Genomic DNA, 24,000 nt, shown 5'->3' on the forward strand with positions numbered 1-24,000 from the left:
TCTAATATATTCAAAACCTCTAAATAAAAAAGTGAAATTGTAATTTTTGTGCGCGTGTTCTAAGAGAAGAAATTGTCCCAGTGCAATTCACTTTGCATTAATGGAATACATGAGACGAACAAATAACCATCTTTTCGCAAAAAAAAAGAAAAAGAAAAAGAGACGAAAATGTGAATCAGTGTAGCGTGACCCAGCGTTGAGTCGCCAAGGTCGGTGTAGTAAATCGTGTCCATCCGGACGCAGGATCACCGCGGCTTCCGAGTCACACTCGGCACCAGCGGGTTCTGAAGCGTCATTGTGTGTGTTGTGTGCGTGTGTTCAGGCGTCACTGTGATTGTTTGTGTAGCAACGCGTGACGAGCGAGCGAGGACGGAGCACGTGACTTCAGTATCCTCAGTATAAGAGTGTCACTCCCCGGCACAGAGACACTGGCTCCTACCTTCTCCAGTAGGGGCAGCAGGCGGGCGGCGAGGGCAGGAGCGGGCGCGTGTAAGGGCGCAGCGGGACCTTCGGCGGCTCAGCAGGACGCGACGTCAGCCAGGAATACACATCCAGATCTTCCATCACATTGCGACCTGACCTGACCATCTCTCCACCCTTACATGGCGCCCCCCGCGGGGGTGCCACGTGCTGGGTGCCACGAACGAGGGCTACAGATCGACAGGCAGCACACTGTGCCACAGGAGGGCTGAGACACTGTCCAGATCCCCCTACAGCTGCTGGAAAGACTGCCGGGCGCGGTGGTCGTGTGTGTGGGTTCGTTAAAGTATGAAAGGACTCACGGCTATGCGGATATTTCCTGTAGGAGGGGGTGTGGGTGTATAAAGGGCATGTGAGTGAGCGCGCGTGAGGAAAGGCGAGCGTCTGAGGTGCGTGTGGCTGTGATCGACCGGAGCGGCGGAGCGGGAAGGAGCGGTGGCGGCGGCGGCGGGCACGGCGCGACTGCAGGCGCTGCGACCGTCTTCTCCCTCCTTCGTGACGTCACCGACATCCTGCGCAGAGGCGACCGAGTAGCGACCGCTGACCCTGAGCAATCTGGTGACCTTGGATCAATCTTCGGTTCTCCTGTGACGCCGGGCTCTGGAGAAGCTGCTTCGGCCCGAGCGGCAGCTGTGGCATGCCTCCGCACCTGCTGTACCCCCCTCCCCCCGAGCCACTGCTCCACAGAACGACCCGACGCAGCTCGGGTCACGTGACTCAAACACTTACCTTTCTGTTCTCCTTCTCGGATTCCCCCTTCTTCTTCTTCTTCTTCTTCTTGGACTTCTTCTCGCCATCTTCCGATTTCTTCTTCTTTTTCTTCTTCTCTGTCGTGTCTGTGGGTTCTACGCCGTTCTCCGCGGGCGCCTCTGTGGTCTCCATTGGGGCTTCGTCTCCGTCTTCGACAGTCTCCTCCTGAAAAGCGGACGTAATGCTGGTCACTGCAGGTCACGGCGGGAGAGAACGACCACAGGAAGGCCAGAACAGTGTAATTCTCTTAAACCAACAAAGTTAGTGACTCTGGCAGAATGAGAAGCTTTGGTAGAGATGACTTAGCCTCAGGGCCTCCTTGAGTAACGTCTCAGGAAAATGTCCCTCGGTCTGGCTTACAACTAGCACCTAGAGTCTTGGTGCGGGACGTTTAAGCTAACTGGATATTTTTGCATTTGTTGTTGTTGGTGGGGGGGGGGTACCTACCTCCTCGGCCCCTGGGAAGGAATGCCCCAGGGCCAAAGGGCGAGGGTCTGGCCTACCTTCTCGATCAAGGCTGTGTAGTCAATCTCCTGATCCAAGTCCTTGACGTCGAGGTCCTCCTCCTCGGCCACTTCCTTCCAGAAGTTCCTCTCTTCCTCCTCATCTAACTCCTCCTCCTCCGACTCCCTAAAGGTGTACAGCTTCTTCTGCTCCATCTGTGCCGCACAGGAGTCGCCACAGAGTTAGTTTACAGAAATAAAAATTGAAAGAAGCACATGGTATTAAAGGTGACGTCATCGGCCAAGTGAGTGAATTAATTGCGGCCGCTCATAACAGGTGAGTGTTATTAGCGTAACGTCACATATCCGTCAAGAGCAAATTAACGTGAACTTAAAAAGAAAAAAAAAGAACGAAAGAATAAGATTCTGTTAAATTTAAAACCTTGTAAAGAAATAATAACTTAAAATCAAGAAATGAAACAACTAATAAAGAAATAAAATGACTATGCGATAATACTAGCAAATGATAATGCTACAAATATTGTTGTCATGATCAACGTAACACGAACAAAACAATCAGCCAAGACTATGCCAGTACAGCACCTGTGTAAATAGCATGCAGTACATTCCGCCTTAAATTATATTAAAATGCATAAACGTACATTAGTTGTTTGTTAATAAGCATGCATCTTATAATGTCAGGACTTTTTCATGATGGTGGGCGTGCCTTCCTTGCTTGTGTATACCCTCGTGTGATGCGTATTTGGCATGTGTCTCTGTGAAATGAAGAAATGCAAGCGCATGCACTCAATTCTCGCTTGCATTTTCCTTTGCAAATGTGCACGTGTTGTGATGTGCTAGAAACTCCTATTAACCCCGCTCGTTTACGGCGTCGCGACGCACCTGTGTTACACCTGTCTTAAATAACGCCGAGGTACGATGTGTGCATATGGTATTGGTAGCCATTAATTGTGCACACTAATTGCGAATTTGTATGAACACTCATTCAAATACAAACAGATATTTGCACGTGACACTGACTTTTACACGAATATACTTATGGCTATACACCTAAACGTATGGACGTAATTACTAACATAACTAGCGTTTGAACAATTTTTTCCATGATAAATGCGTTAGTAAACATGTGATTGTCGCATCAGCTGAGCAAAACCTGAGGCGATATTGATACACACGAAGTATTAACTGCGTTCGCTACTTATGACACAAACATCTTTACGCTAAATTTACTAAACACATCCCAGCGAACGCCTGTGGGCGGGGCTTCGCCGGCAATCATAGCTACGGGAGCGGCGCGGTGCCGCATGCGGATGACACCCGACACCAAACCTGTCCCGGGAGATTTTCACTCGCCAGCAGGATAATGCAAAGGCGTCCCTTGCGAAAGGCTGCCGGGGCAGGCTCGTGACTCTTATAATTGGGACTTCCAAAGACGATGTGGTTATCTAACATATTCTTAAAACTAAAGGAATCTGACTACTATCACGCGTCTGTGTGTACACATTATAAGTATATGTATACATATATATATATATATATATATATATATATATATATATATATATATATATATATATATATATATATATATATATATATATATATTGTGTGTGTGTGTGTGTGTGTGTGTGTGTGTGTGTGTGTGTGTGTGTGTGTGTGTGTGTGTGTGTGTGTGTGTGTGTGTGTGTGTGTGTGTGTGTGCAAGTGTGTATGTATGTATGTATATACCCATACACACATCTATACATATACATATATACATGTATGTAGGCCTATGTGCGCTTGCGCGTGCGTGTGTGCACACACATACATATGTATATTTATGTAGGCCTCTGTGTGTGTGTGTGTGTGTGTGTGTGTGTGTGTGTGTGTGTGTGTGTGTGTGTGTGTGTGTGTGTGTGTGTGTGTGTGTGTGTGTGTGTGTGTGTGTGTGTGTGTGTGTGTGTGTGTGTGTGTGTGTGTGTGTGAGTGCGCGTGCGTGTGGGTATGCGCGTGTGCAAATAAATACAGTTACATAATATAACGGAATTGTTTTCACTTTATTCCTGCAAATGAAATCTGCACTAGAACTGGATTCTCCGCACTTGCAACGGCGTATTGAGGGACGAACGTCAAAAATTAGTGACCAAACATCTGGCAGTTAACGGTTTTGGATTTACAAAAAAATACTGGCTAAAGGAACATATTACCCTTGTATGACTTTTAACCTTTTCATTTCCGGACAAGAAACGGCCATTATTTTTGCTTCGCAAGATCTGCGTCGCTAAGCTATTGGTGCTCTTCAACAAAACCCGAGTGTTCTAGAGGGCATACGGACATACCTGTTTTTTTCTAAAGAGCATAACCCCGTGGCAACCTTGTGGTGTTCCTATGGTGTCCTTGTATTATACTGTGGTGTATTCCGTGTGGTGTTCCCTAGAATGTGTGAAGTCGTCCATACTGAGGGTTAAGGACACTTACGTCAGAGTCACTACCGGGGTGCAGGTCGTCATCAAGACCACCAATATCACCACTATAGGTCTTCCAGGCGCCGTTATCATCACACATGTCAGCATCACCACTAAAATCACCACCATCATCACGAGCAGCAGCATCAGCGTCCTCGTCAGTGTTAGGTGACAGTCGGTCCATGTTAGTAACTCTGGGGGAAGTGGCAGGGGCGCCGGCCCGGGGGGGAAATAAGGGGGTCGCTTGGGGGACCAAGACCTGGGGGGATCCAATGACTCTTAGGGAACCTAGCGGGTGTGGGGACTGAGGGATCTGAGGTGAATCAGGGGTCAGGGAAGGGACAGATCCTGCCGGAGAGACAAGCGCAGAGGATGACCTAGTGGCACCTGGGGATTCGGGAGGAGTTGTGTAGCGCGGTGCATGAGAGGAGGGCGTGGAAGGTGAGAGGGAAGCAGGTGTTGGGAAAGAGATTGAGGACTTGGACGAGGGAGTGCGACTCAGTGATGCCCTTGGCGCAGGGCAAGGAGCTTGCACAAAGGCTGAAGATGCAGTTACTGATGAGCTTGTGTCTGTTTCTGGCTTGGTAGGTACTGATGTATGAGAGGAACTGGGGGTGCCAGGAGAGCTTCTGGTCGCAGATGCCGCGGGAGCAATGGATCGAAGGGAGCTGGGGGTGAGGGGCAAGCTTGGAACGAAGGAGCGTGGCGAGCTGGGAGTCATTAAGTCTGTGGGAGCTGCAGATCTAGGTGTGCTGATTGTTAAAGAAATTGGACTCATTATCCTCAGTGTACTGGGAACCATGGGTCGAGCAGAACCACGACCTATAGAGTCAGATGATATGGATATTTCAGAGTCAAGTGCCAAAGGACCAGGAAGACCTGGAGCCAAAGAATGGGTTATGCTTCGCGGTGCCAGCTGAGGTGTTCCAGGAGCCACGGGCTGGGGAGAGCTGGGAATCAATGACCTTGGACTAATGGTCGTCAAGGGATGCGGGGTAACAGGAGCCATAGATCTTGGAGTGCTTGGAGTAACAGGCTGAGAAGTGCTGGGTGCTAAGGACTGTGGAGTACTGGGAGTTGTAGCCTGAGCCGTACTGGGAGGTACAAGCTGGTTAGATGATATAGATGACAGAGGTGAACTGTCATCCAAGGAGCGAGGAGAGCTCGGAGCCAAGGAACAGTTTGATGTTCCTGGGGAAGGATAAACATCACTTGAGGAGTCATTGAGGTAGCGTAGGTCATAGCAAGGTAATGGGCTTTCAGTCACTGTCTCATCCTTGGTCTTCTGTGAGATAGCATCCTCATCAAGCTTTCTAGCTTGCAGAGATATATGACTCTGACTTTGCAGGGAAATCTGACTCAAGGTCTGTAAAGTCGTTTGACTTTGCAGGGACATTTGGCTGTGGGTCTCCTCACTTACGCTGTAGTAAGCTTCCTCACTCCGATGAGAGCTATGGCTAGAACCCTGACTATGTCTCAGAGGAGACTGGTCACTTTGAACAGAGGAATGGCTGATACTACGAAGAGAGTCTTGATCATCCTGGCTTTGCAGCATATCACTCTCATGACTGCATAAGAGATTAGGAGAAATTTTTGGGGGCTTTATCTTCGTCATGGGCGGAGACCTCGCTGATAATCTGGATAATTTCTTTATCATCACTTTTGGTATGGTATGGTATGGAGGCCTGGCTGAGACTGTGGGCAATTTCTGGGACTTCACTTTGGGTTCGAATGGGGGCCTGGCTGAGACTCTGGGCAATATCTTCCACTACACTTCGGGTATGGATGGAGGCCTGGCTGAGACTGTGTGCAATGTCTGGAGTCTTGCTTTCGCTAGAGACAGAAGCCTGGCTAAGACTGTGGGCAGTTTCCTGGGCTTCGCTTTGGCTTCGGATGGAGGCCTGGCTGAGGCTGTGGGCAATTTCTGGGGCTTCGCTTTGGCTTCGGATGGAGGCCTGGCTGAGGCTGTGGGCAATTTCTGGGGCTTCGCTTTGGCTTCGGATGGAGGCCTGGCTGAGGCTGTGGGCAATTTCCTGGGCTTCGCTTTGGCTTCGGATGGAGGCCTGGCTGAGGCTGTGGGCAATTTCTGGGGTCTGGCTTTGGCTTTGGATGGAGGCCTGGCTGAGGCTGTGGGCAATTTCCTGGGCTTCGCGTTGGCTTCGGATGGAGGCCTGGCTGAGGCTGTGGGCAATTTCCTGGGCTTCGCTTTGGCTTCGGATGGAGGCCTGGCTGAGGCTGTGGGCAATTTCTGGGGCTTCACTTGGCTTCGGATGGAGGCCTGGCTGAGGCTGTGGGCAATTTCTGGGGCTTCACTTTGGCTTCGGATGGAGGCCTGGCTGAGGCTGTGGGCAATTTCTGGGGCTTCGCTTGGCTTCGGATGGAGGCCTGGCTGAGGCTGTGGGCAATTTCTGGGGCTTCGCTTTGGCTTCGAATGGAGGCCTGGCTGAGGCTGTGGGCAATTTCCTGGGTCTCGCTTTGGCTTTGGATGGAAGCCTGGCTAAGGCTATGGGCACTTTCTTGAACTTCATGTCCAGTATAGATAGAATCCTGGCTAAGGCTACGAGCAGTTTCTTGGCTTATGCTTTCAATATGGCTGTGAACAGATGTTTGGCTGTGACTCTGAGCAGGATCTTCATTCCTGAACCTAGTGAGGGTCTGGCTCTCTGGTGCTTCCCTACTGAGGGAGTGAGCATGTCTTCTTTCATCTAAGAGCACATCAGGCTCAGGAGAGGAACAAGGGATTGGGGGCGAACCGGGCAAGTCAGAAGAGGATTCCAGGGAGTCAGGGTTACTTAGGTCATCTAGTTTAGTCGGTGAGAGCATGTCAATGCCACTCTCAACCTCCATTCCAGAAAGGGGATCTTGGCCTGAAGTTTCACATGTTAGGGAATCGAGACTTAAGGGTTGAGTGGCTGAGGGTGAGGGGAGCGGTTCAATGGAATCGCAGCTGATGATAGAGGAATGGGGAGGGGGAGAGGATGGTGCAGATGGTGACTCTAAGGGAATCAGGCTGACAAAAACGTGCATTTAGTTCCGCCTCAATTATCTCCTGAAGGGTGGGATTGACGCCCCCAGGTGAGGTCTTGACTGGGGGGATTAGGCCAGGGGGCAGGTTAGTGTTGACATCATACTCTAGGGAGTCTGCCTCCACCAGGGAGTGTAGCTCCGTCCGCCTAATACTTACTGGGGACTCTGCTGTTTCCTCCACATCTGACATGGTGGCACCTGAAACAGAGAATGATTTATTACTGATTGTCTTGTGAAGTACTAGTTCCCAAAAAAGAAAGTACAAACAATGTCGGCATATTCTTCGACAATAATGAAAATCTTCCTCAGCATCATGTGACCAAGTGTTGAGCGAATGAAATGGTGGTTGGAATTAAATTTCAGCATATTTAGAGAGTATTCCTTACTGATTCTTGATCAGTCACTGCTGTCAAGTTGTGAGGATTAGAGGCAATTTTTTTCTCACGAATGTGAGTTGTTCATTGCGCAATAAACGCAATAAAAGGATAAGGATATATATATATATATATATATATATATATATATATATATATATATATATACATATACACACACACACACACACACTGTACATCAGGAAAATAACAAGCACCACACGAATTAAAAGTAAAATTACAGTACATCCAACTTATGTAGAATTTATGTGGTAAAGGTAAACATTCAGAAAGAAGAGCGTACAAGGAATTACTAAGAAAAATCAGCTCTGAAGATATAGAAAGCATAACAGTCAATCCCAAAACTGCAAAGCCCCCACTTTAGTCAGTTGATAATTGTTCAAAGATAAGTTTCAAAAGAAAACCGAAGGAAACAATGAGGGAACACAACCCTTTTGTGAGCACTTGCTTGGTCTTAATACACTTTCTTTCACTGTCTTTCCTCTTCCTTTGAAACAAAACTTTTTGTAAATAATTTCTATCGCTTGCATGATCGTATTTCATGATCTTAAAGATCATTTACTTTCGTTGCCATTACTGAACAAGTGAAGGTTATCAAGACCATCTCCGGAGAGCAAAATTTGTAGCTTTTACTACTTTGCACTGGGTTTCGTAACTGTTACAATAATTATTAATATTTACAAATAGTGAATTAAGTAATAAGTTTGAATACAGCAGGTACCAGGCCAATATCATAATGCTATAGAAAAGATATAAGGAAAACTACACTGTCTATGCAGTAACAGAAGTAGCAATGTGAAAACATACTACACTGGCCATGTAACATAAACAAGGCTAACCAAGTACATACACAATGCTTGATGTCTTGAATGAAGACAAATCAAGGTTCTTATATCTTATAGACGAACAACCACACTTCAGTACAAACCCTTTATAAGCAATATTTCGAACCTTTGCAAATGGTCACTAGTTTAAACAAATAAAAATTCACTTAATTTAACGAAGTATACTTTGTTACAATGCCACGTAGTTACGGCCGCAGCTACATAGTTTTAGCGACTAAGCTGCGTCCTAGTAAGCACTTTTACCTTTACCCCCCGAGGAGGAAACTGCTGATCCAGATGCTCCTTCATCTGACGGTTCTCCATCTTTCTCACTCTCACTAGCAGTGCGTGTTCCGCTCTTGTCAGGTTTTACTAATGTCCCAGCCGTTCTGTCTGGGACACTGGCACCTTTTGTTACAACTCCGCCATTTGCACGACTGCTGCTACCCTCTGATGATTCTATTCTAATGCTATCACTACCTGACACCTGAACACCTCCCTTGTGGCGGTATACCTGTTTGTCTACAATTATTTCGCTCACTTCTGACTCGGGTTTGTGTTCCTCACTGCTCACACTGTCTACACACTTGTCGGTAATGCCTCTAGTTCTAGGTACTATACGGTCTGTTACTACCTTCTTATCGTCAGTCACTTGTTCGTCTTCAGTCTCAATCTGTTCAGAATCAGTTACAGGGTTTTCACTGTCAGCTACCCGTTCAGATTCAGTTAGTTGCTTTTCGTCACCAGTTTTATGTTTGTCTTTAGCAACCTGTTCTGAATCAGTTATTTGTTCGTCTTCTGACATCAGTTTTTCAGACATTGAAATGTCAATGTCAGTCATTTGTTCATCCCTACTCACTGTCTTCCCATCGTCAGTCATTCCTTCATCTTCAGATACTTGCTGATTGTCAGTTTCCTGTCGCTCATCGTCAGTCTTTGAAATTCTATCAGCTACCAGTCGTTTACTATCTTTGGATGACTGTTCACTTTCATAATCGCCCTTCTCACTGTTTTCTTTTTCGTCCTCTATCACAAGGTGTCCTTCATCAGTCGCTGATCTCTCATCAGTCACTTCATACTGTTCACTGTCCTGCATCTGTTCATTTTCCATTAAATCAGTTTCTGATATATCTCCACTAATTACTTTTCCTTGATCAGTTAATGATATTTCATCTTCATTTATTTGTTGATCGGTAACACTGACTGATTTCTCTCCTGTCTTCACATCTTCGGCGCTCGCGAGTTGTGTCACTTCTTTTGTCACAGTTTCTTCAGTGTCGGTCACCCTTTGCAGTTTCTCTGGTGCAGCATCCTCTGGTTCTGCCTTCAGTATAACATCAGGGACGGCTGTCTCTAGTTCTTTTGGTTCCTCAGGTGGTATACCATCTGGTTCTACTGTTAAACTCTCTGGCTCCTCTGGTGTCATACCCTCTGGTTCTTCTGGTGTTATACTCTCTGGTTCCTCAGGTGTTATACCCTCTAGTTCTCCTGGTGTTATACCATCTGAATCTTCTGTTATACTCTCTGGTTCTTCAAGTGTTATATCCTCTGGTTCTTCTGGTGTTATACTTTCTGGTTCTTCAGGTGTTATACCATCTGAATCTTCTGTTATACTCTCTGGTTCTTCAGGTGTTATACCCTCTGGTTCTTCTGGTGTTATACTTTCTGGCTCTTCAGGTGTTATACCCTCTGAATCTTCAGGTGTTATACCCTCTGGTTCTTCTGGTGTTATACCCTGTGGTTCTTCTGGTGTTATACCCTGTGGTTCTTCTGGTGTTATACCCTCTGAATCTTCTGTTATACCTTCTGGTGTTATACCCTCTGGTTCCTCAGGTGTTATACCATCTGGTTCTTCAGGTGTTATAAACCTCTGGTTCTTCAGGTGTTATACCTCTGGTTCTTCGGTGTTATACCCTCTGGTTCTCAGGTGTTATACCTCTGAATCTTCTGTTATACCTCTGGTTCTTCAAGGTGTATATCTTCTGGTTCTTCAGGTGTTATACTCTCTGGTTCTTCAGGTGTTATACCCTCTGGTTCTTCAGGTGTTATACCCTCTGGTTCTTCAGGTGTTATACCCTCTGGTTCTTCAGGTGTTATACCCTCTGGTTCTTCAGGTGTTATACCCTCTGGTTCTTTTGGTGTTATACCCTCTGGTTCTTCAGGTGTTATACCCTCTGGTTCTTCAGGTGTTATACCCTCTGGTTCTTCAGGTGTTATACCTCTGGTTCCTCAGGTGTTATACCATCTGAATCTTCAGTTATACTCTCTGGTTCTTCAAGTGTTATATCCTCTGGTTCTTCAGGTGTTATACCATCTGAATCTTCTGGTGTTATACCCTCTGGTTCTTCTGGTGTTATACCCTCTGGTTCCTCTGGTGTTGTACCCTCTGGTTCTTCAGGTGTTATACCCTCTGGTTCTTCAGGTGTTATACCCTCTGGTTCTTCAGGTGTTATACCCTCTGGTTCTGGTGTTAAACCCTCTGGTTCCTCTGGTGTTATACCCTCTGGTTCTTCACGTGTTATACCCTCTGGTTCTTCTGGTGTTATACCCTCTGGTTCTTCTGGTTTTATACCTTCTGGTGTTATACCCTCTGGTTCTTCTGTTATACTCTCTGGCTCCTCTGGTGGTAACCTTTTGGTTCTTCTGGTGTTATGCCTTCTGGTTCATCTGGTGATATGCCTTCTGGTTCTTCTGGTGTTACACCCTCTGAATCTTCTGTTATACTCTCTGGTTCCTCTGGTGTTATGCCTTCTGGTTCTTCTGGTGTTACACCCTTTGGTTCTTCTGTTACACTCTCTTGCTCCTCTGGTGTTACACCTTCTGGTACTTCAGGCGTTATACCCTCTGGTTCGTCAGGTGTTATACCCTCTGGTTCTTCAGGTGCTACACCCTCTGGTTCTTCTGGTGTTATACCCTCTGGTTCCTCTGGTGTTACACCCTCTAGTTCTTCAGTTATACCCTCTGGTTCGTCTGTTGTTACACCTTCTGAATCTGTTATACCCTTTGGCCCCTCTGGTAGTATAACCTCTGGTTCTTCTGGTTTTATATGTTCTGGTTCTTCTGGTGTTATACTTTCTGGTTCTTCAGGTGTTATATTTGCTGGTTCTTCAGGTGTTATACCCTCTGGTTCTATTGGTATTACACCCTCTGGTTCTTCAAGTGTTATACCCTCTGGTTCTTCAGGTGTTATACCCTCTGAATCTTCTGTTATACTCTCTGGCTCCTCAAGTGGCGTACCTACTGGTTCTTCTGGTGTTATACCCTCTGAATCTTCTGTTATACTCGCTGGCCCCTCAAGTGGCATACCCTCTGGTTCTTCTTGTGTTATACCCTCTGGTTCTTCTTGTGTTATACCCTCTGGTTCTTCAGGTGTTATACCACCTGGTACTTCTGATGTTATACCCTTTGCTTCTTCTGGTGTTATACCTTCTGGTTCTTCAGAAGTAATTTTATCTAGTTTCTCGTAAACAGCAATTTCTGATTCTTCTTCTTCCTCAGGAACATCCCGCGATTCTTTAACTTTAACTTCCTGCAATTCTTCAGACGTCACATGCAATTCCTCTGGCGTAACATCCTCCAGTTCCTCTGGTACAACACCCTCTAATGCTTCTGGTATAACATCTGCTTTCTTGGGTGTCAGATCCTGTGATTCCTCTGGTGAACCAACCTGCAATTGTTCTGGAGTTATATCCTTTTGTTTCTCTGATAACTTCTCGTCTCTTACATCTCTTGGTTTGCTAATTTTGATATCCCATAATTCCTCCTGTATACCAGCCTCTGGTTTCTCGTCCAGCAATTCATGTGCAAGGCCCTGTAACTCTGTAAGTGAAGCAGCCTGCAGTTCCCTTGGGATAACAACATCTGAATCTTCAGGTGTAACACCTTGTAATTCCTGACTTATATCACCTGTTTCCACTTGTGTAACATATTTTAGTTCAAAATCCACATCTTCTGTTGCAGTGCCTAGTTCCTTTGGTGTAATACTACCTATTTCATCAGATATTAGGCCCTCTGACTTCACAGATATAGCTTCTTCCAGCTCATCAGGTGCAGCACCCACTCCTACCTTATCTTTTGATTCCTCTGGTGTAAATTCTAGCTTATCTGTAAACTCCTGTGATACCTCATGTGTAACATCAAGTTCTGACGTAACATCATGCAATTCTTCTGTTTCATCGAGTGTAAATCCCTCTTTTTTCTCAAGTGTGACACACTCGAAGTACTGAGTTGTAAAAACTGATAATTCTTTAATATCCCGTGGTACCTGTAATTCCTTAGGTGCAACATCTTCTAGTCCCTTGGGTACAACATCCTTGGGTGTAACACCCTGGTGATCCACTGGTTTATTATCAATTAGTTTCTCAGCTCTTACATCTTCCATCTCATCCTGTTTTTCCGTTTTTTCCTCCTGTGAAATATCTGTTTTTCCTCGTGAAACATCCTCTAGTCCCTTATCTGCAAACGCTAGTACCTCAGTAGAAATGGCCTCCACTTCCTTAACTGCTACACCCACTTGTTTTTGGACATCTTGCTCAAGTTCTTCCGATGTAATAGCTTGTAGATCTGCAGGTGTAATTTCGTGCAGTTCTTCACATATAACTTCTTGGAGGTCTTCATGCGTAATGTCAAGCAGCTCTTCAAGAGTAATATCCTCTAGCTTTTCAGAAGCACTGTCCTGTAGGTCTTCATCTATAACCCTTTGTAGTTCTTTATCTGTGAGGTTCTCCAGAGTGATATCTGTGTGTTTAACATCCTGCAACTGCCCATACTTAATTGTTTGGTCTACTTCTTGTATCATTTTCACCTCTTGTAATTCTTCTGAAGTAATGATCTGAAAGCCACATAAATGCCCTTCCAGCAAGTCTCTTTGCATAATGGGCGGCTGTCCTTCTGCGAAGTCCTGCATATTTTCAGGAGGAACTCCCTTCATTTTTATGGGGATATCTCTATGCATTTTCGCTGTTTCCCCATCACCCTCATCAGGAGAAGATTCCTCCATTTCATCAGGTGTAGTGTACTCATCTGAGAAGCTGTCATCTAACTTAGTTGGAGTTAAAACTTCTCCTGCAAAGGTGTACTCCAGTTCCCCTGGAGTGGTGTCTTTTAACTTTGTTAAAATAGTACCCTGTAACTGCACTGACTCAAAAATCTTTTCTGAAATAGAATCTTGGATATCTTCTGATGTGGTGTCATGAAACTCTTCTGGGGTAGACCTGTCATCTGGAGTAATGTCCTGCAAAGAAAATGAATCCTGTCGCTCTTCAGGGCTAGAATCTTGCAGTTCCTCAGTGGTGTCCTGTAATTTATCTGACACTGAATCCAGCAGTGCTTCAGTACTAAACTCTTCTAACTCCTGTAGTTCATGGAGAGATACTTGACGTTCCACAGGAGTACTGTGCTGTACCTGATCTGGGACTGAATCCTGCAAATCTTCCTGGAGAGAATCTCGTAGTTCCCTAGAAGTAATTTCCTGTAACTTACCTGATTCTGAATCCTGCAGTCTTTCTTGTAGTTCCTCAGTAGTAGAACCCTGAAGTTCTTGTTGATTTATACCTCCTCCTAGGCTACACTTTTGTTCACTGCCTTGTAGTTCTTTGATAATCACATCCTGTATTTCATCTGAGAGAGCATCCAGAAACTTTTCAGGTGTGGAAGCTTGTTCCTCTGAAACAGACTCAGAAATCTGTTCTTCTGAAGTGGAATCCTGTATCTTTTTGAATTCTTGTACTTTTTCGGGTATAGAGCTTTGTTCATCTGATGCTGATTCCCGCAGCTTTTCAGAGGCAGAAGAATCCAGTACTTCATGGCTTGAGATTAGCTCACTTGGAGTAGAGCTCTGGTGTCTTCAGTGGAACCCTGTGTATCCTCCTTCATATCCTTCTTGGAATCCTCAGATATTGAGCTTGGCAAATGTTCAGAAAAAGAATCCTGTAGGTCCTCATGGCTAGAGTCATGCACAGATCTTAGTCCTTTATACATGTCATGTTGTTCTTCAAAGGACAAGTTCTTTACTTCTTCCGGGGTGTAATCCTGCAGGTCCTCTGTGAGGGCATCTTGGAATTTTTCAGGTGTTGAAACTTGTTCCTCTGAAGTTGAGGTCTCCATCTCTTCAGGGGTGGTATCATGGAGCTCATTTGATGTAGAACTGCTTTTTAGTTCATCTGAAACAGAGGTATGTACCTCCTCTGGCATAACATCATGCAGTCCATCAGAGGTGGAACTAAGTGACTCTTCACACAGTTCTTCAGAGATAGAGCTGTGTCCTTCAGGAGTCTTTTTTGGGGTTCTTCAGAGGTAGACTCTGTATTTCCTCTGGGGTAAGGCCACCCTCAGAAGTGGAGCTGTAAGTCTTTTCAGGAGTAATATCGCTCAGTTTTTCAGAGGTGGAACTGCGTGTCTCTTCTGAAGAGGGATCTTTCAATTTTTCTGCTTCTTCTGAAGTGTCATGCAGTCCTTCAGAAAGTGAGCTGTAAATCTCTGGACTACTATCAGAAGCAGTATCTCCTGCTTTAGCTTGTGTGGTATCAATTACATCTGTACGTACTGAGCTTTGTGCTTCTTCAGACACAGATTTCAGTGCCTCATCTGATAGAGCATCTTGATATTTTTCAGGTGTGGAAACTTGATCATCTGAGGTCGAATACTGTTCTTCCATAGTGATCTCCTGTAACTTTTCAGATCTTGATTCATGAAGATCCCCTTGACTCCTGACTTTTCACATCAACAGCATTCTGTGATTCATCTGGGGTGGTATCCTGAAACCTTCCAGAAAGACTGTCCTCATAACTTTCTGGAGTAGAGATTTGATCTTCTGAAAGAGAGTCCTGAAGTTCCTCTCTGGTATTTTCTTGCAGCTTACTCGAATAATCTTGCACATCTTTACTGGTGGAGTCCTCACCTTGGCTAAAGTGTTCAGGCTTTCCTTCTTCTTGTTTTGGATCATCTCGAGTGACATCTTGTACAGTAGTTTCCATATACTCAAGGATACTGTCAGGAGTTTTTAGCTTCTCCTCAGACATGGAATCCGTTGGCATACTGTCTTCTACTCTCTCAGATAAGGAGCCATGAGACATATCAGGGGAAGTTTCTGACTTCTCAGACAGAGAATCCTCCTGCACGGAAATGTCCTGTACTTTCTTTGGAACTGTATCTTGCAGTTCCTCAGAAGTACTGTATAGCAAATCTTCAGGGGTAGATTCTTGTAACTCCTCTGATGTGGTTTTCTGCAATTCTTCTGAGATAGAATCTCTTACATCCTCATGAATAAAATCTTCTCCTACAGATTCGTGCATTTTATCTGAAGCATTAATTTGCTGATTGTCGGGCTTGGTTTCCTGTTCAGATGAAGTTACACCTTGATGGTCAGCCTGATGGTGCATTTCCCAAGGAGAAGCAGAATCTCTCTCTTGGGCCACAGATGCTTGTTCTTCATCTTTCCACTGCCGCCAGAATTCTTCTTCATGATCAAAGGGACTTCTGCCACCTTTTAGAGGCTCAACACCCTCAGGCAGAACAACCTGCTGTTGTTCTGTCTCAGACACCAAATCCTGCATAAATACACTAGCTACTTCTTCATCTATTTCCTCATCACCATCACCTATAATGATCTCTGGCATGGGGCACGGTAAACTGCCGCTCACTGACTCAGCAGTCATGGGTTCTTTACTTGCTTCTAATTTCTCTATTTTTTCAGCAGCACTTTCCTTATTTTCTAGCAAATCTTTACCCTCTAGCCTTTCAGTGCCTTCTATACTCTCGGAACCTGCTGCTGCAATACTCATTTTCTCATCTAGCAGATGAGTAACCACTGATATGTCTACAAGTGCTTTCTCAGCCCCAGGTTCTGTCAGTTCATTATTGCCTTTCTTCTGACTTGAAATATTTTCTTTAACAAACTGAAATGGCTTTTTGCTCATAAGGACTCTATCTCTTAATGTAGTTTTGGAAGGTAAATGCAATTCTGCAATTTGCCCCTTGACCTTGCTAGTAATAGTGCAAAGTGCAGCCGTGAAGGAGTCCCCACCGCCGCCGCCTCCTCCAAACCTCCTATGTGGAGGCTCAGGATCCTCCTTTTTCTTTTTGGCTCCAAGGCCGCCGAAATGAAAAAACTTCTTGGTCTGCGTCCCAGGTGTCTCCTCTGGGGACGTCTCTTTCTTCGAGAACGAAAAGAGCTTCTTCTTCGTCTTCTTTTGTTCATCCTCGTCCATTGTGCTCACTGCTTCGTCCACCATAGGTGCTACTGCAGGAGCGCCAGTGGGATGAGCGCCTGTGCCAGGTGCAACTGCTGCAGCACCTTCCTGGCCTTCATCCTCTACCATAACATATTCTCCTTCCATATCCATCTCGTCGTCATATTCGTCATCATACTCATATTCATCATCATACTCATCCTCATCCTCATATCCATATTCATCATCTTCCATAGCCATACGATAAGCATCCTCCTCCAATTCCTGCAAGAACTTGCTTTTGATGTGCTGTCGGTATTCTTCTTCATTTTCAAACTCATTATCCTCGTCACCTTCATGCAACAACCGTTCCTCGTCCTCTGTCAGACCCACTGGCATTGACAGATAGTCATCAAACTTGTCTCCTTCTGTGTCCTCGAAGACCTGATCATCGTCTTCTCCTTCCTCCAGTTCTTGCAACTCCCGTAATTCTTGCTCAGTCAGACCCACCGGCATCTTCAAAAAGCGTTCCAGGCCATGTCGCTCCATCTCCCGCACACTCTGGTGCTCTTTCACTGCCTCTTCTAGCTCCTTTTGCTCCTGATCGGTTAATGTGTGTGGCATAGTCATAAATTTTTCTAAGTCAAGCTCTTCAGTCTCCTCATGCTCTGACAGATATTTACGAAGTTCGTCCTCCTCGTCTTTCGTGAGACTTGCGGGCATTGACATATACTTTGCCAGAAGAGGGTCTGTAGTAGCTTTTGCTTGCATTTCATCCTCTTCATGCAGTGACTTACCTGGCAATCTCTGCTTTGGTTTTACAAGCAGGTCTTCAATCTCGGCAAGATAATCCTCAGCCTCTTCTGCAGCGGGAAGAATAGGACTTTCACTACCTAGAGATATATCCTTGTCCTCAGCTGCCTCCCTCATATCTTCATCAGGAGAGCGGTCCACTGTAAGAGCATCTAAATTCGTTTCTAACAATGCAGAAGTCCGCTGATCTATTCTATCTCCAATCCTCAAGTCTGTATCATCTTCCCAAAGCCCGGACGGCACGGCTTCAGATGCAACTCCCTCTGCCAGGGGCTCCTGTGCGGTTTTCTTGCTTGTGTCTTTCTCTGATTCTTCAACACCCCAAAAGTCATCTACTGGTACAACTTCTTCTAGTTTTCTCATTTCCTCTTTTTCTTTCTTAGTCTTAAATCTTCCTCTTGAAGCCTCAACAGCAGCTGCTTCTCCAAGAGGTTTTTGTTTTTCCCAGAAATCACGAACAGTTCCTGTTTCTTCGAGGTCTCTTCTTCTCCAGCGGCTCTTTACCGTCGGTTTTTCTGCACTTTTATCGATATCAGGAACTTCCTCCTTTGCTTTCGCTTGCTTTACCTCCACCTCCTCAACCTTTGCTATTTCTTCAGCATGTTTTGCTTCCACCTGTTCTTCAGCATGTTTTTCTTCTACCTTTTCTTCAGGTTCCACTTCTACCTTTTCCTCAGCATGTTCTTCCTCCATTTCTTCAGCTTTTACTTCTGCCTTCAATGCTCGCTTTATTTCAACCTCCTCCACTATTGCCGATTCTTCAGCATGCTTTACTTCCACCTTTTCCTCCGCATGTTCTAATTCAACCTGTTCCTCTGCCTCTTCTTCTACCTTTTCTTCAGCTTGTTCTTCCTCGATTTCTTCGGCTTTTACCTCAGCTTTAAGAGCTCGTTTTACCTCAATTTCTTCCACTTTCGCCACTTCTTCAGCATGCTCTGCCTCCACTTTTTCTTCAGCATGTTCTTCCTCCAATTTTTCTTCTGCCTCCTCTTTTACCTCTTCTTCAGCATTTTCTTCCTCCATTTCCTCTGCTTCTACTTCTGCCTTTAAAGCTCGTTTTATTTCAACCTCTTCTATTTTTGCTAGCTCTTCTGCATGCTCTATTTCTACCATTTCCTCTGCATGCTCTACTTCCATCTTTTCTTCTGCATCTATTTCTACCTTCTCTTCGGCATAAACTTCTTCCATTTCTTCTGCTTCCACCTCTGCCTTTAAAGCTCTTTTCACTTTAACCTCCTCCACTGTTGCTGATTCTGCAGCATGGTCTACTTCTACCTTTTCTTCAGCATGTTCCACTTCCACCTTTTCCTCTTCTTCCACTTCAATTTTTTCTTCAGCGTGTTCTACTTCTAACTTTTCATCTGCATGCTCAATCTCCATTTCTCCCTCTTCTACCTTTTCCTCCCCTTGTTCGACTTCCAATTCTTCTGCTTTCACCCCTTCATCTTTCTCTTCTTGTAATGTTTCTACTTTGGCACCTTCATCTGCTAGTCCAAGTTCCACCTCCAATATATCTGCCTTTTCATTTTCTGACTTCAACTCCTCATAATCTAATTCGTCAATCTCTTCATATTCAATCTTGACCTTTTCTTCGAGTTCTTCGACCTCGAACTTGACTTCAGGTATCTTTACTTTTTCCTCGCCTGCCGTTTCTGCATCGACTGATGTTTCCAGGGCCTCTTCAGCCAGTTCTTTTGAATCAGATACCTCAGCTTCCTCTTCCAGGAGGTCATCGTCCCCGGGTTCCTCTTCAACAACAATGCCACTCAGCCTTACTGTTACGCCGTGGGTTTGTTTCTCTCGTACAGTAACCTCACTTTCCTTCCTTTCTGCTTTCGACTCTATGCTGTCTCCCATTTGCTCATCTTGTGTTAATTCAGGTACTGTCTCTACTAGCTCTTTTTCGTCTACATCGTCACTTACTTTTTCTTGCTCTGTCTCAGAAGCTGACATTTTCTTTAGATTGACCACCTCAGAAACTCGTTTCAGTGCTCCAGGGAGGGTGTCGAGAACACTGGAATCCTTCTCTTTTTCAGTTTCCAAAGGGACATCTTCAAGAGGGTAGTCGTCCTGTTCTTCACTGAGAGTAAACATGTAGTTTTCCTTTTCCTTTTCGCAAATGTCCTCATCTTCCTTCACAGCAGCCTCTTCCTCGACCTCTCTGATGTCCTTTACCTCATCCTCCCTGAAATTTAGGAACCTCTCCTTGATGCTCAGGACTTTCTGTAGTTTTTCAACTACTTCCTCCTCTTCCTCAAGATCTTTAGCAATCACCTCTTCTTGCCCGTCTTCCGTGGCGACAGGGCCTTCCTGCACTGTCGGCTGCGTCCTGGCGTCGGCCTGCATATCGGTGTCCTCTTCCAGGCGGGCCAGATACTCCTTCCAGGCGACGACCAAGCTTCGCGGTAAACTCTTCTGCTGAGACTTCGGCTGATTCATCTTCCTCCTTCGTAACTGGAAACTCGAACTTTGCAGCGTATCTCTGGACGATCTCCTCCGCGGTGCCGACGTATTCGGGCGGCTCCTGCTCCGTGTCGTCGTCCATGCTGCGCCGTCTCTCCCTTTCGTCCGCTGCATAACGCGCCAGGAGCGACTGCCACAAAATGTCTTTTTCTTCGTCATCAACAGCAGCTTTACCTTCACTTTCTTCATCTTTTCCTTCATCGCTTACCTGTTTCTCCTTTAGGTCACCCTGTTTACCGACGGGCTGGGAGAAGAGCGAGAGAGGAGTTGTCCTGTGGACGGGCTGCGGGGGCGGGGCGGCGGTGGGCGGCTGATCTAATAGGTTTTCAAAGCCTGGGTATCGCGTAAGGCCGCCTCTCTTCCCAAGACCCCAGCCATCTTCCTCGTCCTCCTCCGCCTCTTCCTCGGCGTCTTCCTCCTCCTCTTCCTCTAAAATCGCCTTCGTGTCCCGAGCCTGCGCCTCCACCTCCTCCAGCCCCTCGACGATGACCTCCCCCGCCGGGTGCTCCTCCTCGACGAGTTGCTCCCGCGCGGGGTCCTCCCTCACGGCCAGAAAGGTGATGAACACCACCCACACGTACAACACGAGCTCGCGCACGCACCCCCGCACGTGCGACGGGTACACCCATGCGGGAAGCGTAGGTATGCCCCACGCAGGAAGGTTTCCGAAGTTCCATTCCGCTAAGTTGGGCAAGTTCCACTCCGGGAGGTGGAGGTTGAGGGCGGGTAGGTTCCAGTCGGGCAGGGCGGGCAGCCACTCCGGCACCTGCCTCGCCACTGCCGCCACCCAAGTCTTCAAGCCACACATGTTTTTTTCTACACAATACTCACTCGAAACACGGATCCACTTTCACTTAAATTCCCCAAAATGAGTTGTCGGCGTGGGGCTTACTCGCCCTCTCACTCGTAATTAAACTAATCACTGTATCACAAAAATACACAAAAAATTAGAATGACCTGGTAGCGCGGCCGAGGTCAGGTAGGGTCACCATCAGAGAGGCCCGGAGTGCCGAGGTGAGGCAGCGAAGGACGGAGGGCCACTGAGGTGCCAGGCATGCTCGGCACTCTACCAGTAGTTGAAAATAGCGCGTGGCACCGCTGTCTTGCCTGCCCACCATACCCCGCCTCCCTACCCCACCTTCCTGATACTCCCCCCCGGCCCGGCCTGCCCATTCTCTCACAGACCTTACCCACCTGTCCTTACGGCCCTCCACGCAGTCCCTCAAGCACGGAACGGATCCGTTTATCCTTTTACTTTTATATTTTGCTCCAACATTTCTTGTAGTAAAATGCAGAATCCAGTCAACTATGCTATCTTCATCTTACGATATAATGTTATACATTATAGCATATTCAATAATGTATGGTTCCATACACGCAAGCTTACGAAAAATCCGAATGCAAGGTATGAACAATTTATAAATAAAGTATCAGTAACCTTTTATATGCGAGACATAAGGAATCTATGGTTCGTAAGCACTACTTCTAAGGAGGGGGTAGAATTCAGGCGTCAAATATTTGCTGTCAAAAAGTCTTTGAAACGGCCCGTGACTGCCATGTGGACGCCTCCCTCGCCTCTTATGTAAGTGTCATGACGATCCCAAGTGCCGTTTCGTAACTTATAAAATCTGGAATTTACGGCAACCGAGACGATTTCAAGAACATCAATAATAAAAAACATGAATTATTAGGAAGAATTATTAATATGAATATATAATAATTAATTTACGAAATTTCTCGTCGCATCATCGTTAATGGCTAGACGTCGTGTCATATCAAAGATTAATTCAACATAAACTCAGGCACGACCGAGGCGCAGTGTAGACGCACAACCAAATGGCCGTTTGTGTGCTGGCTAACCAATGAGAAATGCAAGCTAAAAATTGGCTGAGAGACAACGCTGCCCAAGTCAATGTGACGACATTGTGTTGTTTAAGCTTTTTGGTGAGCGAACGAATTAAAACTTCTTTTTAGCTAAAGCCCCACGCGACGTCACGAGTTAAAAGCGAGACCAGTTTCCGTTCAAATCAGCTTCCGTATCGGGATAGTGCGCAAGTTTGATGATCACTAATCAGTACTAATCGCAACTCCTAAATGCGTCACTGTCCTCCTTTCCGAAAGCCTAGTCCATTGGCCGGGGTTCTGTGACACCAACACAGGGCATTGTGTCGTAGCCCTCAGCTGGGACACCTGCTCTCTAACAAGACTCCGTAACTGTTAAAATAAACAAGTAAATACATAATAAAAACAAATCGGAAAATACTGTATTTATGTGGATTACAGAAAAATCATTAAAGGTAAGCATATTGCATGTGTTCATTATCACGAATGGAATAAGCCTCACTTTAATCGAAATATAGTAAAACCCCATTAGTCACCTTTTCACCAAGTACTAAATTTGATGATATCCCCTCCAACAGCCACTTTTCTTACCGTTAATCTTAAATACACGAGAGCCATTCTTAAAGTAATGCAGATAGTAACTCCGGCCCGACCTCGGGCATTCCTCACGCCTAACATTAGTTACTTCGCGCATACTTCACCTTCAGCCCCGCGACCTCACACATGCCCGACCTTCCAACTGCGAAGTCATATAAGGCGCATTTTTAGCGCAAACTTCAAATTCCCAACCATATCTCTATGCGCACTTCCACCTCATTAGCATACCCAGTTCGGCGTAACCACGAACAGCAACGCGTGTTTACGCTGCACGGACGTCGCGCTCGCTAGCTGGCACGTCATTTCGGCGCAGGCGGAGACCGATGCGGCTGATCCCCTATGAACCCTTCCCAGGCCACGTGGTCGCCGCCCCTCGCTCTCCGCGTCCCTCCCCTCGCCCACTCCTCTTCCGCCTTCCGCCCAGCGTGGTTCCCCTCTACTAAAATTAGACGATTTTCATTGTTCCTTCCTGTTTCGGGCGTTGGAATTCTCCCTAGTCGTTTTAGCAACCGTGCCTCACCCTCGCCGTTGAGTGTTCAAGTGACGATTACTGGGAAATCAATTACTCATGTCTATATACGTTCATTGTTGAAGTCATCAATGTTAAAAGTGTGACACTAATAGATCCATCTTTAATGTACAGCAGTGCGTAATGCTACAACGTTTATTAATGTTCCCGGGCAGGTTGGAACAACACTCATCTCGAGCAGGTACAGGTGCAGATAGCGCTTAACGTAAGAGCAGGTGCAGGGCGCTAATGCATGGCTTGGCAAGCACGGGTTCATCATGGAAAAAGCGCGTCGTGGCTGTTCGTCCGCGGCTCGTCACTTCGCTATAAATACCAGCTGTGTTCGCCAGGGTCAGAAGGGGTTCTGGAGGAGGAGGCCATTGAGTGCCTCTTACGGAATGTTTACTTACAGGGCCGCAAGTACGCTCGTTTACTTGTTTACCCAACGAGAGGCCTGTTGAAAGTTCTTGAGATTAAGCGTATACAAGCAGAAGGCCTGCATAACGATAGTCAAAGAATACTGGGTTCAAGTACTCTTTTCAACAGGTCAGTAATCAGTCTGCAAGTGTTCATTCACAATGCACATCCTCACACACCTCGCAAAACGAGAAATAGAGACGAAATGAAGGAACGGGTCTCACGCATCAACATTTCAGAAATATCCGCTAGTGACTTCATTCTGAAGGTTTGCTTTACAGTAGCGTTATTCATAACGAGGCATTTCTGGCCCCGATGACCAACCGGTGCCAGTGCCAGAGCCGAGACGGGGCCAATGTCATCGTCCGAAGGACATTCGCTCTGAAGGCGTGACACTCGAGTCGACTGACAATTTGGTTATCGCTATTCGTGATTTGTATAATCACCTCTATGGGGAGCAAAGTGCACAGGATGCGAGGGTGCAATGAGAGTTAGAGATGGAGAGAGACCGAAAATGAAAGATATATAAATATACATACATACATATATTATGCTCTCTCTCACACACACGCGCGCGGAGGGAGGGAGGGTTGGAGGGAGGGAGGGAAGGAGAGAGAGAGAGAGAGAGAGAGAGAGAGAGAGAGAGAGAGAGAGAGAGAGAGAGAGAGAGAGAGAGAGAGAGAGAGAGAGAGAGGGAGGAGGGAGAGGGAGAGGGAGAGGGAGAAGGGAGAGGGAGAGAGAGAGAAAGAGAGAGAGACAGAGGGGGGGGATAGAGAAGGGATATATATATATACGTATACATACA

At 46.1% G+C, this 24,000-nt stretch overlaps 2 protein-coding genes across 2 annotated transcripts in view; both read right to left on the reverse strand.

The window, feature by feature from the left end:
• Positions 1-14,579, reverse strand: part of LOC119577278 — a 72,988-nt gene extending 58,409 nt beyond the window's left edge. Inside the window, exons 1-5 of the mRNA XM_037925023.1 lie at positions 14,365-14,579; positions 13,869-14,230; positions 7,326-7,366; positions 1,734-1,889; positions 1,210-1,395 (exon numbers count right to left, since the gene is read on the reverse strand). Coding sequence (XP_037780951.1) covers positions 1,210-1,395; positions 1,734-1,889; positions 7,326-7,366; positions 13,869-14,230; positions 14,365-14,579 — 960 coding nt within the window. The remainder of the gene's footprint in view (positions 1-1,209; positions 1,396-1,733; positions 1,890-7,325; positions 7,367-13,868; positions 14,231-14,364) is intronic.
• A 471-nt stretch (positions 14,580-15,050) lies between these two features.
• On the reverse strand, positions 15,051-20,223 carry LOC119576792 (trichohyalin-like). Its single transcript, XM_037924436.1, has one exon. It carries the CDS (start codon positions 20,030-20,032, stop codon positions 15,074-15,076), a length of 4,959 nt encoding a protein of 1,652 aa, XP_037780364.1. The 5' UTR covers positions 20,033-20,223; the 3' UTR covers positions 15,051-15,073.
• Positions 20,224-24,000: the final 3,777 nt, after the last annotated feature.

The sequence above is a fragment of the Penaeus monodon genome, chromosome 9 (genome assembly GCF_015228065.2).
Source record: "Penaeus monodon isolate SGIC_2016 chromosome 9, NSTDA_Pmon_1, whole genome shotgun sequence".
Classification (NCBI taxonomy): domain Eukaryota; kingdom Metazoa; phylum Arthropoda; class Malacostraca; order Decapoda; family Penaeidae; genus Penaeus; species Penaeus monodon.